The 17,486-nt window shown below is 42.4% G+C and overlaps 1 protein-coding gene across 1 annotated transcript in view; it reads right to left on the minus strand.

Moving 5' to 3' along the window:
• Window positions 1-16,547, minus strand: part of itga1 (integrin, alpha 1) — a 51,846-nt gene extending 35,299 nt beyond the window's left edge. Inside the window, 1 exon segment of the mRNA XM_010898295.3 lies at window positions 16,221-16,547. Coding sequence (XP_010896597.2) covers window positions 16,221-16,263 — 43 coding nt within the window. The 5' untranslated portion in view covers window positions 16,264-16,547.
• Window positions 16,548-17,486: the final 939 nt, after the last annotated feature.

Below are 17,486 nucleotides of genomic sequence, written 5' to 3' on the forward strand. Positions count from 1 at the left end.
AGAAGCAGCTGTTTGGGTTTTGGGGTATGAAACGATTTGGGAGCTAGATAAACATGATGAGCTTCCTTCCGCAATCTCCGAAGTGGCTCGTAAACAGGACAGAGCACGTTCCAAACAGTGACGTCTTGTAGTGCACTACCTCAGACCAGGGCCATTACAACTCAACAGTAGTTCACTACACAGGGAATAGGGTCCTATTGGTGAGTCGGACGCATTAAGAGAAAAAGACATGCCCCGAGGCAGCTTCCTGATAACCAATCTTATATCCATCGTCTGGACGGGATAGAGAAGTACTTCATTAAAGTCTCTTGGTAAAAATACTCGGCTCTGTGCACTGTGATGAAGCAGGTTTTAGAGAGATAGGAATGCCAGGAAGTGCCAAGCCCACCCAAACAAACAGCTCCTAGCCAAATTAAAGACACACATAACGGACAATAATTGGGAGGACTTTTGTCGATAAACGTGGTCCCAATTTTGTTAAAGGGCTTCAGATGGAGACGACACACAGAGAGTCATAGAGAGAGAGAGACAGCAAGGAAGACAGAAGGAAGAAAATGAAGAGGGAAAGAGAGGATGTGTGGACATGGGTATGCACATTTCGGACAGTGTATCCGTTGGCCCAGCCCATCAAGCATACGTACTCTCATCTCTCTTCTACTAAATTTACACACAAACAAATGCACCTTCAACAATGCATCAAAATGACATGGTCTCCACGGCAATGAGGCAATGTACTGTGGGAGTTCACCCGGCTGGTGGTTTGGTGCTTGCTCTCAAAATAACCTGGAACTTAATACAGACTAAACTGTGTGGGAGGTGTTAAACATCAATGAACAACCCACCTCTTTTCCTTAAGACTGAGGCCTCAGCTGTAAGTTTGGCAGAACAATATACATTTCTAGGGTACATCATCTCCCATAGGTGGTACTAAAACACCACAGGGTACATCATCTCCCGTAGGTGGTACTAAAACCCCACAGGGTACATCATCTCCCATAGGTGGTACTAAAACACCACAGGATACTCCCATAGGAAAACACAACTGCATGATCAGCAAGGCATGCTAGCAGATGTAATACTTCCAGTGGCTTAGACCAATAAACATCACCCAGCTATTTTGATCCGTCTGTGCTGTTGAGTCATCCTCGCCATCTGGTTTGGGTCTGTGTCTGCCATTGCAGAGGTGAACAGCAAAGCATTGCACTGTCTGCAGAAAGCTTGGTGTTCTGCCACCTGCCCTCCATCGAGTTCACTGACATGACTCCAGAAATGATCCTATAGGAGGGCAGACATGTCAATCATGAGCAAAACCTGCCCCCTCCTGAAAAGCTCATTCGATGTGGTCATCTGTCCCAGAGAGACTGACCTCGCCTCTCCACCCCTACATCTGACACCACACATACTCTACCCTTTCCCTCGTTTGGACCTGCAAATGCCGCTCTGTCAGCTGATTCAAAATGGACCTGGGCCAAGAGAGCCATTTCCATTGATCACATACAGGCCCGTGTTATGTAGTGGAAAGGTTCTGCCCTGAGGGGAACAACAGAGGAATGCCCTCCGGCACCGCCCGGCTAAACCTCCATCCTACTAAGAACAGACAGTAAATTACCAGGAGGATTTCTCAGGCTCTCATCACATAAGAGGTCTAGAGGTAATTGAATTGAATGTGAGAATCATGAAAAATACAAACACAGGCTGACACACACACACACACACAGACAGACACACACATACACAGAGTGGAGGTGGTTGAACATGCACAATAAGGCATTAATTCTTTCAGCACGTTTTAGATTAAATCTAGTCCTCCTCTGATGTTGGCTAATATACACCGACCAGACTGACAACCTCTCTGGGTCACAACCACATGTGGTTGCCTCCGACATACCAGCCACGCTTAGCCACAATAAAAACCCACTTTCAATCAACACCGCCAGTCTGTGAGTCAAACCCAGCCGTTAAACTCCCAAATAACGTTTTGTTAGCGTGATCAGCCACCTGAAGTCAGCCACAGCGACCCTGTGTAATTCAGACAAATAAAAAACAGAGATCTGAGAGCCGCCCACGCAAGATTGATGGTGTCAATCAGTTTAGGGTGGTGGGTCATGTTCAAAATGATCCTAGATTAGCATCTGGCAGTTGACCCTCCCAGGTAGCTCTTTTCACTAAACCGCTTCAGGCTGGAGATGGTGAGGTGAGCCGTGGCGACTGGATAACACAGATCCTAAATCAGTCATGTGGCATTTGACCCTGTCAGGCGTGGGTGCTGCTGGTCCGTTCCAACATATGGTCCGGACAGACTGTTTAACGTCTGGGGTTGTATTTGACCCTGCAGGCAGGTGGTGGTCACTGACCCGGTTCCATGGAAGGGGTTAAACCCGATCCAAAATCTGTCGGCTTTCGGTTGACCCTTCCAGCCACTGATTTGACTCAGGTACGTCAGCAGCACTCAGCTGCTCTCTAAATAGATGGATGTTTGTTCTCCGCCTGTTTCTGCTCAGTTCCTTACTCAGCCATGGACCGGCACCTCTCTCTCAGACAGCTGGATGTCTGTCTTAGGTACTGACATGACTTTATACTTCTTGTGCGATCCCTTCCTTAAATTGACAGACGTTAATCTATTAGTCACCATTTTAGTTTTATAAGATACAAAGTCATGGCTTTATATTTATAGGCCCTCCTCGTGGATTTCGAAGCAAAGTAATTGTAAGTATGTGTAGGTGTGTGTGGGTCATACTCAAACACAGATGTTTTTTAATATGCTGTGAAGACATGGGTGAGTAAACCTGAGATTATTCCTGTGGGTGAAGTCAATTCTTAGCCGGAATTGGATGTAAGCAGTGGATTCTATACATTAAACAGGAAACAGCCCCACTGTGACATAATACATAGGATTCAGTTGAAACCTTTCCCATCGATTAATTCCTTCAATTGGGACCATTCCCACTCATTCACTCTGTGGGGATGTAAATGTCAAGTACATAGGACTGCAGGCTATATCCAGTTGCATATGGGAACTAGAGCTTTAAGAATCCAGATGTATTCCTTGAAGTGCTCATTTTTATTGGCCTGGACAAGTAATAGGAGTACAGGCCGCCGCCCACGGAATGACAGAATACTCCCCGCTGCTTGTCAAGGCTTTCATCCCAGTCATGTTTTAACACACGCCCTCATCCAAACCCATTTCTAAACATTAACAACCGTCGCATGCTTAAAAATAGCTGATCAATGTGATTTTATCAGCGGAGGGAACACAGAGTGCAAAGCGAAGCTCTAAGAAGCCTTAACGGAAGCTGTGTTTGGTCAATGTTTCACAGAGAGACTGAAATACAGCCCCGGATGAGGTCATCACTGGTTTCACATTAGGTTTCATATCCTTCCTCCTCCCATAGGCATTTTAAGGTAAATAATCTGCAGTGTAGTTTGAGAGATTGAGTGGGCAGGAGGGTTTGTGAGTGAACGTCCATAGTCCAAAAATAAACCATCAACTATAAATGTACTCATAACCAGATCGTCAAACATGACTGGTTCATTGTAAACATTAAACATTATATAAGCTTCATTATCAATAATCCAATATTGTAGTGGGCATATCGACTGATTGGATGAGAAAAAGGAACGTTTCAACTTCCACATGGCGATGGCAGAAAAAAGAAATTACGTGTCATTAATGTAAATGACTATCCAAGCATACTTGTCCTCTATCCTTTTATGCGGCAATATTGATGTTTTACAAAGGCATTTTTGATTTCGTAATTTGTACACACACAGTATGACTTTAATGGTTTGTTTCGTAAGTCTCTTAACACCAAGATCTGCTTGGGTTGAGTTATGCTGTTTGCATTTCCGGTTACACTGAATTTAATTGTAGTACTGATCTGTACAATGCTGAATGATAATCTGTTCTACGCTGTCTTACGCAGTGACATGGCTAAACAGTGCCTAGACAGACAATGGAGATCATTCTCATGTCTAGTTTCAACTCTGACACTAGATACTGAGATTGAAATGTCAATGCTCACTCATATGTAGAAGAACAGAAAGAGATACAGAGAGAGACAGAGAGAGAGACAGAGAGAGGGAAAGATAGAGAGACAGAGAGGGGGAAAGAGAGAGAGACAGAGAGAGGCAAAGAGAGAGAGACACAGAGAGGGAAAGAGAGCAAATACTCCAAATCCTCCCATGGGTAGCTGGAATCTGTCACATGTGATTGTTCCGCCCAGGAAATCAACTAGTTTCCCACTGGCAATGACCCCAAACTCTGTTGAGGACATTATCCAGCTCTTGTCCAAATCCTGGGATTGGATTGGAAAAGGATGTACCAAAAGAAAATAAGGAGACACTTCCATTTAAGAATTACACACTCAAGCGCACACAGAAAACGCCCAAATGATCTTCGGGTGTCTTTGGGGTGGCTGGGACAGAATCCATTCTTGTCCTTGGCTTTGAATTAAATATCGGTGTGCGTGTATTCAGCTAGGTCGACAAGTGACATAACTTCATAATAATTCAGTCTAGGGACTGTTTGAACTGGAAGTTAATCTGCCAAGGTTTCATTTGTCAGAGTTCACGGGCATGTGCTGGACTTAAGAAGTGTTAATCCATCTCGTAGTCAAGCTAGTTCAAAAGAGAAACTAAAATTAAATAAAAAGTTAACATGATCACACAATGGATTGCGTATTACCCTCCTGGCTGACGTTATGTCACAGAGAAATTATTAAACGCTTTACAGGTTTCTCTGGATAAAAGAAAAATACATTTATCTTCTAGAAAAACTGTAGCGCATGTTGCCTTTCGCTCTCCTGGCCTGGATCAGAAGACAATCTCAGAGAAAAAGGCTTTGTGCCTGAGAACATCACCGCCATGCAGTTGCCCACCCCTTACAGATGTGTTGTTTCCTTGCTGTAGCTGTGAACTGCGGTTAATGTGATGTATGTGAACACAGTGTGGTGTCGCTATGATGGATGGGCCGTATGCTAGCATGCTGGGTGGTGAGAGGAAAGAGAGAGGAGCTGGTCTAATCACTGCTCTACTGGTGTCAAATGATGCCAGACGGAAGCATGTAAACGTGCGCACACACACACACACACACACAACTTGCACATGGTGACATGTACTTTGTCACCACTCAGGGGCCTGGAGTACCTGCTGACAGCCTCTGTTACTGACTCTTTGTGTGTGTGTGTGTTATGTGTGTGTGTGTGTGTGTCATGGTGGAGTGTTGATAGGTCACCTGGAACACCAGAAAGGAACACAGACAGTGTTTTGGTCTTCAAAGCATTTAAGCATGCCGTTCAAAAGGATCCATACATTTTAACACCAAAACACAAAAACAACAACAGCAATTAAGCAGAAGCAAATAATCCGACTTCATCCCAAAAATGTGGGATAAAACCCTTAAACTGGAAAGAAAACAATAAACAAACATGTCAACCCAGTCTCAACCATGTGTTGACTTGAAGAGTTTCACTGACGTTCCCCTCATAGCTTACTTTACACAGGGCTGCTATTGCTTGCGGACCTGACAACTGAAACACTAACTGATCTTTGGTTTCTCTTCAGCCTTTTAGTTTTGTTGATCTTGTTGTGCTAAAGGGGAAAACTCTTCAACCCCTCATACAGTTCTCCCCTTTCCAACTCATATCGCCACCCACTTTCTCCCCCTCTGCTCCTTCTTGTGATGACCCACCACAACAACAGCACATTAAGGACAGAAAAAAACACAGATCAGCCATAACATTATGACCAACTGTCTATTATTGTGTACACTGCCAAAAATATCTGTCTTATCAAGTATATTTAACTTGTTTTCAGGTTAAAAAAATCGAACCATCCTTAAAATAAGGTACATTTTTCTTAACAAGCTCTGCCATCCACATGATGTTAAAGGAAACGTGATTCATCAGACCAGCCCACCTTCTTCCATTGCTCTGTGGTCCAGTTCCGATGCCCACTGTAGGCGCTTTTGGCAGTGGACAGGAGTCAGCATGGGCACCCTGACTGGTCTGCAGCTACTGCGATGCACTGTATGTTCAGACACCTTTCTATCAGTACCAGCATTCACTTTTTCAGCAATTTGAGCTACAGTAGCTTTGGATCAGACCACACGGGCCAGCCTTTACTCCCCACATGCATCAATGACCCTGTCGGCGGTTCACCGCTTTTCCTTCCTTGGACCACTTTCTATACTGTAGGTACTGGTCACTGCAGACCGGGAACACCTCACAACGGCTGCAGTTTTGGAGATGCTCTGACCCAGTCGTCCAGCCATCACAATTTGGCCCTTGTCAAAGCCGCTCAGATCCTTACGCTTGCCCATTTTTCCTGCTTCTAACACATCAACTTTGAGGACAGAATATTCACTTGGTGCCTAATATATCCCACCGACAGGAGTCATGATAACGAGATTAGTGTTATTCACCTGTCAGTGGTCATCATGTTATGGCTGATCAGTGTACTTCCCAGTAATGTAACTCACAAACCACTGAACTATTACAATACTAGAGGAACTCTGAAGTGGTGGTGTGTTGTTTGGGCCACATGTTAAATGTTGTTCATTTGTTCTGTTCTGTATAGTCACATATTTATTCTGAAATCTGACAGTTAATGTATGTAGCTCAAATTAGTCTTAACAAAGATGTATACATTTCTCAAGAACCAATGCAAATTCTAATGTTGGGATAATTAGCTCATTTACATAATATATAGAATAATGTGCAAATCTATTTTAGCAACATTGATTTGCAGTGTACTAACTAAATGAATGAACGGGAATAACATTTATGCTAATGAATGGTGAAAGTAACCATCATAAAGCCACGCCTCCATTATGCCATGCCTCCAGTCTGACAGGTTGCCATCTCTACAACATAATATTAAAAAGTTTTACCATTAAATCCCTCCAATGATAAAAGGTTGTTTAACCTCTACACAGGGGTTTCTCAGTCAGTCTTTTCAGAGGGATTCAACTAATTGAACGAGAAATGTTCTGCTGTTGTGGAAATTCTTGAACCCCAAAAGGTTATTCTAGTCATCAAGAGTTTGCAGATCGAATCATCGTTCTGCTGTCTGTGAATTGAAAAAACTGAACAGCCATCGATTAGATAGCCTTATATGGCACCGCTCTAACAAATAGCCTGACATGGTAACAATTACCTCAGTATGTGGTTCCATTTAGTATACTCTTTACAATGCCATGGTTGAGGATTCCCACACTGGCTCAATACAAGAAAAAGTATAATTGTCTACAGACGGGTGAACATTTTTAAAGGAAAAAGCAAGATAAGGTGTCTGAGTAAAGTGTAGGGCCACCACAAGCCACCAGAACTACTTCAAAGTGCCTTGGGCATAGATTCCACGAATCTCTGGAAATCTACTGGAGGGATGGAACATCATTCTTCCAAAAGACATCTCCTCATTTGGTGTTTTGATGATGGTGTTGGAGAGCGCTTTTTAACACGTAGGTCCAAATAGGTGTTCAATTGGTTTGAGATCTGTTGACAGCGAAGGCCATATGATTGGTATCATTTTCATACTCATCAAAACATTCAATGACACCTCATGCCTTGTGAATGGGGGCACTGTTATCCCGGAAGAGACGGAATGATGAAACCACTTTCAAAGTAACTTAGATTCTTTCCTCTTGTCATCTTGATCCAAAATTACTGGGCCTGCTCAGTATTAGACGCCAGAGCATGATAGGATGTTAATTGTTATATTGTATCATGGAGTACACCTGTATGGAAGCATCTGCATTCATGATGTTCTTCCACCCCACTGGATAAGGTTCTGCTAAATGGCATGAATTACTAAATGTCATGGATCTATGCACTACTAGGACACCATATGGCAGTGGTCACGTGTCTGTCTACTCCCTGTAAAAAGGTGAATAACAACATGCAGTTAAGAAGAAAACTCATGTCAGATGTCTCCTCTACTCTCAGTATGTGAAGTGGGACTTCTGTGGCTCCAGACTCTTTTCACTGGGTCACAGAGGGTCACATCCTTGGGGTTGCAAGATGAGCGGACGTTAAATGGGCCGTCACACCTCCTCCAAGCCCTGCCAGAGACCGCTGGCTGGCATTTAAAACATTTTATGGGAGAAACTCTGCTTTTCTGCCTATTATCTTTCACTACATTGGAATTGTTTCAACACATGGTCACACGCTAAACTGAACCCAAAAACCTACTTCCAAGAAGTCCCCCCCCCCAAACAAACCAGGGAGGTACTTGTGGTGTCACGATAGACGACTGGACTCAGGGACTAGGATGCAAGTGCAAGAAGTTTATTCAAACAAAAGGTCAACAAAACCGAAGAGAACCAAGTCTGGAGGACTGGAACAAAACTGGTGAGTACAAGACTCTGTAAACTGCAACATCAGTCACTTCTGTAGTGTCATTACCACAGGTTAGGGTGAATTCAAGGTCTCGGGGAACATTATGTCACTGATTGAAACACTGATAGGGAGAAGTGCTTTATGACTTGCACACAGGTTCCTCTCCCCTTCCTTTGACCTCTCTTCATAGGAGTGCATGTTTGTGTGAGTGTGTAAGCTTCTTTTTCCTACATACAGAGGGAAAATGTATTGAAACATTTTGTCCATTAAAAAAATAAATGTTGACTTCCACATTGTATAGCTAGGTTTGTGATGTTCTCACACTATGCTCACACAGTTCACCCACTTCAAAACAACCGGAATAACCCACACACACACGTTTCACTATACTAGGCTCTTTGGGGACTTCAGGTCCAGAAAGGTATTATAACACATTCACACTCACACAAACCTCAATTTGACCAATAGGTCTTTTCTGGCTGGAAATGATATAAACAAGTGACAAAAAACAGTAAGACATTGTGCTGGAGACACAAATGAATAACGTAACTATTTCCGTTTTTTAGCCATGACTTGCAGTTGACTAGTAATTGACTAGAGAACTACTGCTGTTTAGCTGTAGATTAGAATGCTATATCATGGTGGAAATTACAGGACCATTTTAAATGATATAGAAACCTGCATTTTCTCAAAGATTTGCAACCATTTCAAGGGGTATGAATAATGTTGGACATGGCATTTTTTATAAAAATTTGAAAAAAAACAGAAATAGTTAAGTTATTCATTACTTTCGTCAGCACAATGTCTTACCATGTTTTGTCACTTGTTTATGTAATTTCCATCCAGAAGAAACCTATTGGGCAAAAAAAAATATCACAAAAGCTCAATATTTGGTATGGGTATGAATACTTTTGGGCTTACCTGAATGTGCAGTATTAAGTAACCACATTGTGGTTGGCCTGTTACAATAAATAAATCATGATGGATCCTAATTTTTAGATCATACCCCCCCCCCCCCCAAGTTTTGCATTTCACTGAGCCTTTTTAACCACATGATGTGTATTCTATGTGTATTTACCTAGCGTATGTGACTGTACAGGGATTTCAGATGATAATGGTGCATGCTGAAACCCTGTGTGTACTTCCTATATATTTCTTAGAACACAACTTTGTGTAACAGATAAATGACTATGACTCCATGACTTTCTGTAGCGGTGACCGCATCAAAAATGAATACCATCTGTATGGTGTGACATCCTGTAAGATTAATTATCACATCCGGTGAGTTTAGCTTTGCAACAACAGACAATAACTAAACTGCTTTAATCCATTCCCCCATGCAGAGAGAATACGTTTCAATACATTTTTCAACACGTAGAGCCCTCTACAGCTTGCACACACATTTAAACATCCTGCTTATCACTTCCTCTTCTGGTTGCAGTGTCTGCATCAAAGGAACAAACAGAAGACATAAACAAGGAATTTAGTGTGAAAGCTAAATGCAAAGAATGTCAAGTGTTTTAACTTCACTGTACTGAGAAGTGGCTAACACCAGCTGCAAACAAATTAGTATTCAGGCAATGCTATTGGTTAACCTCAAACAGGAACGGTTTGTGACCCTGCCACATCTGACATGTCCGCTACTCATAATCTGCCAACTAAAAGATCAAAGCATTAAACTGTGTACAGAAATGTTAGACTTCCAAACAGAAGTCTCCCATTGGTTGACGGTGTGACAGGCATCTTAACAAAGTTTTGTCATCACCTATTGATACACCACTTTATGAACATAGAATACAGAAAGCCATCATTATACACAAAAACAACTCGCTGTGTAGGGCTGACATGTCCTGATAGCAAAATGTTTTATATTTGACGTTCAACGCGATCACTGTGTTCGATCAGAATCCGTCGCTAGTCAAAGGAAATGATTGGAGGTGTATAGACACATAATATTACCTAGTATTTATTGCTGGTACCTTTCCTAAGTAATTGTGTATATTGGCAAACATTTAGAGTAAGTTATATACAGGTTATTTGGAATATCAGAGCATAACACTTCCACAAGATATTACATTTCCTAATGGGAAACATCAATCATCTGGGCTCTTAAAAGTCCTGAAAACACCAGCTGTATACGAGATCTGTACAGACATCTTCTTCCAGGAGTGCTAAATATAGTATATACTATTACTGTATCTACTGTAACAAATTGTCTCAGTTCCTTTATAGGATGTATTTTTCCACTATTTACATGCCACTTGTCACATCAGGACGTATTTAGTAATTTGAGATTTCAGTTCCTTCAGTATTTAATTCATTGTCATTGATCTACCCTCTTAGAGAAAACCTTTCTGGTATTTTGGATCTGGTTGTCAACTAAAAGATGTAAAAGATTCCAGTGTAGCATATAAAAGGCAGAAGACAGTGGGCCTGCCCTTCAGACAGCCAGTAAAGGAATGTATTTTTTAAGGCTCCAAGTATGGAGGGAAACGGTTCAGAATGAGGACTTCTGGGAGATCTGGGGCATCTGCCAGAGAAGGCTTTAGATTTACCACAGGCTAAGTAGAGCAGATAAATAATACTTAATGTCCTGACCCTAAAGGGGGAGTGGTTGAACAAATCTTGACCATCACTATAATGTTGGACACATTTTGACCATCCCTATAATGTTGGACACATTTTGACCATCACTATAATGTTGGACACATTTTGACCATCACTATAATGTTGGACACATTTTGATCATCACTATAATGTTGAACACATATTGACCATCACTATAATGTTGGACACATTTTGACCATCACTATAATGTTGGACACATTTTGACCATCACTATAATGTTGAACACATATTGACCATCACTATAATGTTGAACACATTTTGACCATCACTATAATGTTGGACACATTTTGACCATCACTATAATGTTGAACACATATTGACCATCACTATAATGTTGAACACATATTGACCATCACTATAATGTTGAACACATATTGACCATCACTATAATGTTGGACACATTTTGACCATCACTATAATGTTGGACACATTATTACCATCACTATAATGTTGAACACATATTGACCATCACTATAATGTTGAACACATATTGACCATCACTATAATGTTGGACACATTTTGACCATCACTATAATGTTGGACACATTTTGACCATCACTATAATGTTGGACACATTTTGATCATCACTATAATGTTGGACACATTTTGATCATCACTATAATGTTGGACACATTTTGATAATCACTATTGTTAGACAAACCTTGACAGTCACTCCCTCTCAGTAGAAAAGTGTCTACTAAATGTTTATTTCCTTTCTAATTACTTTGAGCCATTTGGGGAGGTAGTGTTGCCAGCTAAGCTAGGTCCTGAAAGGAGAAGTGAAACTACCTATTTTAGGAACAGGAAAAGGAAGTGATAGTCTGCTCACAGGCAAAGGTTTCTCCATTCTCCATTATACCCCAACCTGGGTTTAAACCGGAGAGGTAGACTGGTGGCTTTACACTTTAGGGACAAATATTGGCTTACATCGTACATGGCAACAGACTGGGATTCACTAGTTGACAATGACCTGGGCCTATTTTTGCTGTACACTGTGCTGATCAAATGAACGTGGTCCACAGCGTAGTTGTAGCAATAGCGAACAAGACTGCTAACAGAGTGAATTAGCCCCTGGGTCTCTGGGTACAGCCTGTCCTCTCCAGACTCATACATACAGCCGGGCTAAAGACGAATCCACCCGTCCTCCACCCGGCCTCCACCCGTCCTCCACCACCCGTCCTCCTCCACCCGGCCTCCACCCGGCCTCCTCCACCCGGCCTCCACCCGTCCTCCACCACCCGTCCTCCTCCACCCGGCCTCCACCCGGCCTCCACCCGTCCTCCACCACCCGTCCTCCTCCACCCGGCCTCCACCCGGCCTCCACCCGGCCTCCACCCGGCCTCCACCCATCCTCCACCCGGCCTCCACCCGTCCTCCACCCGGCCTCCACCCGGCCTCCACCCGTCCTCCACCCGTCCTCCACCCGTCCTCCACCACCCGTCCTCCACCACCCGTCCTCCACCCGTCCTCCACCACCCGGCCTCCACCCGTCCTCCACCCGTCCTCCACCCGTCCTCCACCCGTCCTCCACCCTGTCACTTATCATCCAACAGCCAATGAATTAGCCCTTCAATCTAATCAGCTGCACAAGCATAAAGCAGCCTTCAAACAGTAAAAGAAATGCAAGCTGTTTTATCTGGGAGAGGAGAGACAGGTACTCTAGGGAGGAAGATGTACTGTAGTGAATACAGGCTAATATAGGGCGTAGAAAAAATCTCACTCCTCTAAAGAATGCTGCACATTCACTCTCATGGTCATGTTTTCAGGGTGTTTTTGAGGGAGTTCCATCAAATATTTGTTGAAAGACTTATTTCATTCGTAGGACATGAAGCATGGAGTCCTTTAGGTGAACAGATGCACATGGAAGATACATCTCACATATCTGTAATGAATGGGCGTCAAAGTCAATTAAGACAAACCAATCAACACGCTTTTATGAGCCGGCTACGTAACCCTACATCTACAGATGAAGTGTGGGAAAATCTGAGATACACTCAGTACATTTTAGTCAAAATGCTTTTCACAGTAACTTACATTTGTGATTAAACACATCTTAGTAGCTATAGAAAGATGTTACAAGGCGAGGAGAGTGGATAAATGTGCCAACTGGAATGCTGGGGATAAGAATGTGGCCATGATGTTATGAGGGCCAGATTGGAAATGTACCCAGGACACTGACAGTAACACTTCTCTAACACTTCTGAAAGTGTTTAACTTCATTCAGGAGCCCCATTTAACATCCAGTTAATATAAATGCACCCTACACATTTCAGTGCTTTGAATCCTGAAAGTTGATTGGGACAGACCTGACAACAGATACCTTGTCACAGTTCTGATTGCATTGTCAACACTTTTATAATGCCTATAAGGCATTTGTATTTTTACAACTTACCACGGCAAAGTGTAATTCTAATTGTGACACCAGAGCTCTTTTCCAGAGTATTCTGCCTTGCTCAGGGGCTCAATTACATATTCTTTACCCTTTTTCTCAGTTTTTTCAACCTATTTTTTACCATTCACCATATACAGCTCCAGAAAAAATTATGACACCACTGCACCTTTTTCTTTCCTTTCCAAAATGTTGAAAAGGAAAGTTTTGAGTGAAGAACAGAAGAGTTCACTTTGCAGTGGTCTCTTAATTTGAACCCTTCTGTTCCTGACTCAAAACCTTCCTTTTCGACTTTGGAAAGGAAAGAAAAAGGTGCAGTGGTCTCTTTTTTCCGGAGCTGTACAACCAAGCGACCTTTATTGGCCCAATGCTTTAACTATTATTAGGATCTCTGCTGCCTGCTTAGTACGAGTGCGGTTTGGTTGTGCATACAGTACGTCTAAACGACGTTAAGCTGGTCAACAATCTCTCCCTCGCTGCCCAAGGGCCTCCACAGTGGCTCAGACAAGTGGTTTCCCGATTTGCCATACACATGACGATCCTCTCTCAAGCATCCTAACTGAGACTCTACTGAAAAGGCCACGCCTCATTCAACAGTGACCCCGGCGTCGCACCCAGGGCAACTGTTAATCTGAGTCATGGCACCTCGTTCCGCTGGCCCCCACGGAGCGTGAACCAGCCCGAATGGGGCGCGCGAGAACCCTCTCTGCGTCTTGAATCGCAGCGCCACTCGATAGCTGACTGAAACCTTGGTCTGATTTTCACACACCTCCATTTTCTACACAAGCCTGTGTGTGTGTGTGTCCAGTGAATGTTTACTTCTATCAATCCCACACACTCCTGATTAAAGCCAGATGGGCTTACGTCCAGGTCCTAAACTGAAAACACCTGAACTTCCATCTCCGCTAGGAATTCATCAGGATTAAATGCTGCCACTACCACCCACACTAACCACATGTGGGCCCCTGAGCCACACTGGAGCGGATCTCCTAGTAGGATTTCTCTGTATGGTCTCAACTAGTAGGCTCCTGCCCAGGCCCCATTCATTCAGATACAACCAGGCGGCTCACAGTGGCAGACAAGACCATAGAAGGGGGGCCAGTGTATAGGAAGAGTAGCTAGGACAGTAACCAGCAAACAAAGCTCCTCATAAATGTGTTATTCCAAGGAGGTGAGGGTTGAGGGGAGATTGCCATCGCTTTGGTTGTGGATATGGACTGGTTCCAACTGGACTAAAGCATTTGAGCGTCAAGGGTATTAGGCCACAGAACAGGGGGGAATGTTTCCCAACAAAGAGTGTTTCTTATTCGTCGAGTCATTTAGCAGACGCCCCGTCGCCTAACAAGCATAACCCAGGCACAGGTGAACTGAGGCCACCTAAGTGTGTGATCAATGCTCTGCGAGGAGGGGAGAGGCTAGGAAGGAAGACTCTCAGCCCACGTCACAAATGGCACCCTGTTCGGCAAACAAGTCCACTGCTTTTGCCCAGGGCTCACAGTGCTCACAGTGAAGAGTAGTGCACTACTTAGCGGAATGCAGTACCGTTTGTGTCATCTGCCGTGATGTAAAAGCTGCTAATGTGACCCTCTATCTCCTGCGGCATCTCTAACTCAATTCCCCAATGACGGTCACGAGCCACCGTCACATGTGAGTGGAGGAATCTGATAACCAGAGGGCCGCTCAGACTGTTTACTTCAAAAAGGAACAGAGGAGCGTTTAAGGTTTTCAGACCCAATTCTATCTTGGTACACTATTCCCTACCTGGTGCATTATTTCTGACCATGGCCCACAGGGCGCCAGAGGTCCAAAGAGGGCACTATATAGGGAACAGGGTGTCATTTGACTTACTGACCCTGTCGCCAACAACTTGTTGGTACTTTCCACTACTTGAACTACAGAAATAATCACCTAAGAAGTTAGTTTAATTCTCTTGGACTTATAACTGACTGTTCATTCCTTTAGGGAATTCTCAAAATCAAATTAAAGTTCCTTGAAATCTATGCACACTTAAAAGAAATGGGATTTGGTAAAACTTGACATATTTGGAAATATAATTCCAGTGACAATTGATTACATGACTCACAGTGAAAGCATTCCAACACATGCTGTGTGACATGAAATCAGCCCAAGGACTAACACCACACAGGAATCCAATTTAAATAACCTCTCATTAGTTATAATTACTGTGTGAACTTTCCCAAAATTCCCAAGTTATCATACATGCTGAACTTATTTTACTCAGAAATGCAATTCATAATTTTGACAGAAACCTATGGGTTAATAGCAATATTAAATACGTTTTATATCCAAGCCATAACGCATCTCTGTTCAATAGAACCACGGCCGGTCTAGATGCATTCTTCACTCTTGCATGTTCACGGATTCTCACAAGCAGTTGCACCAAGTTCTCAATAAGAGAACATATGTCATAACTCATGATTACTGCGCCTCTGTCTGCGGAGTTCTAGGTGACGTGATACTCTCTTAAAAGGCAATTAACACAGCTGAAACAATAACTCTAATTGCGTTGGGTTCTCATAGTTAAACAAGAAAATTATGAATACGTGCCCCACTTTATGACATTGACGGTTCGATTCTCATATCCATTAAAATAAATATTACAATATCGTGAACATGCCTATCTACGTTAAAAGGGTGCAATCAATGTAGAAGTCAGTAATACCGAATGGATGCTTTTATGAGTAATTGTAACTCATGAATAATATAGAATACCACTAATGTGTCTCTCTGGCTAGGAAGCGCAAGTAGTAGAAGATAATAACTGTCAGTAGAAGACAAGGTAAACCATGCTTCCACGATACGATGTCTGTAATAACTGTAACATGCATATTGGGAAAACATCTTACCGAGTATTGTCGTTAATTTGAAATAATACATTCTTTCGAGCATCTTGGAATAATCGGTCTCCACCGCACCGGGTTCACGTTTTCTTCTTTGACTCTTCCCGTCCGACGCGCAATATTAAACTGAAGAAGATTCAGATCCCTAGAGATGCGTAGTTGGTGATTTAATTATGACAATTTGCTTGGTATTTCATCTACGCTAGCATTTGCGTTTAAGTATTTATTAAGCAGGTCCCTTTGAGAAGTATTTTGTTCAAAGGCACATCACTGCTCTATCTGCTTTTGCGCGTTTGGAATGGATGCTGCTTTTCCCCCAGATGACATGAGCAATGAGTTTGTGGGAGTTGGCCTGCCAAGTCCACCCATGGGAAAATGTTACAAATTAAACCAGTGAAGGACGTTTGACTGAAAATGAGCAATTATTTGGAATAGTACATCACCCCCAATCCAAACTGCCGTGGAAAGGCAAACTTTCTGTCAGTGCTCCACCAAATATCAAATATATGTGAATTGCTTCAGATTTTAACGTGATACGAATTAACAGGTTATTCCCTCCCCGTAACCTACCACCTTTTGTCAGATTTATTAGAATAGGCAATACAAATGGGAACGTATTACAGTGGAACACTTTCACTCAAAAAAATTAGCAGGAACTTAATTGAATGCTTTTTATTATTATAATATTGTAATATTTTCTTGTTCGGTATTGTTTTTAGAATTGGTTTTGCACAATCTTGAAAATGACATGATTCATTAAAAGAGATTTCTTAATGTAAAATGTAAAATAAATAAATCAAATTTCAACAAATAGCACTTTCTGTACTTTCTGGGCTGTATAACAGGATAACTTTTACTTAAACTTTTAGCTATATGGTCATGCTACTAGTTTAAGAAAAACCTTTGGAATAATGTGGATTTCTGCATGAATTGTTCATACAATTTATCAGATCTTCATCTAAGTCATTCTTTTCCCACCCTGCACAGTAAATGTTTACATGGTGTGTTTAGACATGAAAAGTTAGAATTGTTTGTGCTTGGTTAGTTTAACCCAACTGTGTTTGCCTGTTGTTGTGACTTAGATGAAGATCAGATCAAATGTTGTGACCAATTCATGTAGAAATCCAGGTAATTCCCGAAGGTTTGCATACTTTTCATGGACAGTATGGTTGACACTCACCCAAACTGACTGTTAAAGAAACATTTTAATTTGGTGGATGTGTAATAAGTTGTTTGTATGTGCTTAATCTGTAAATAAAATCACTACCATAC

Source organism: Esox lucius, chromosome 14 (assembly GCF_011004845.1).
Source record: "Esox lucius isolate fEsoLuc1 chromosome 14, fEsoLuc1.pri, whole genome shotgun sequence".
NCBI classification, from domain to species: Eukaryota; Metazoa; Chordata; class Actinopteri; order Esociformes; family Esocidae; genus Esox; species Esox lucius.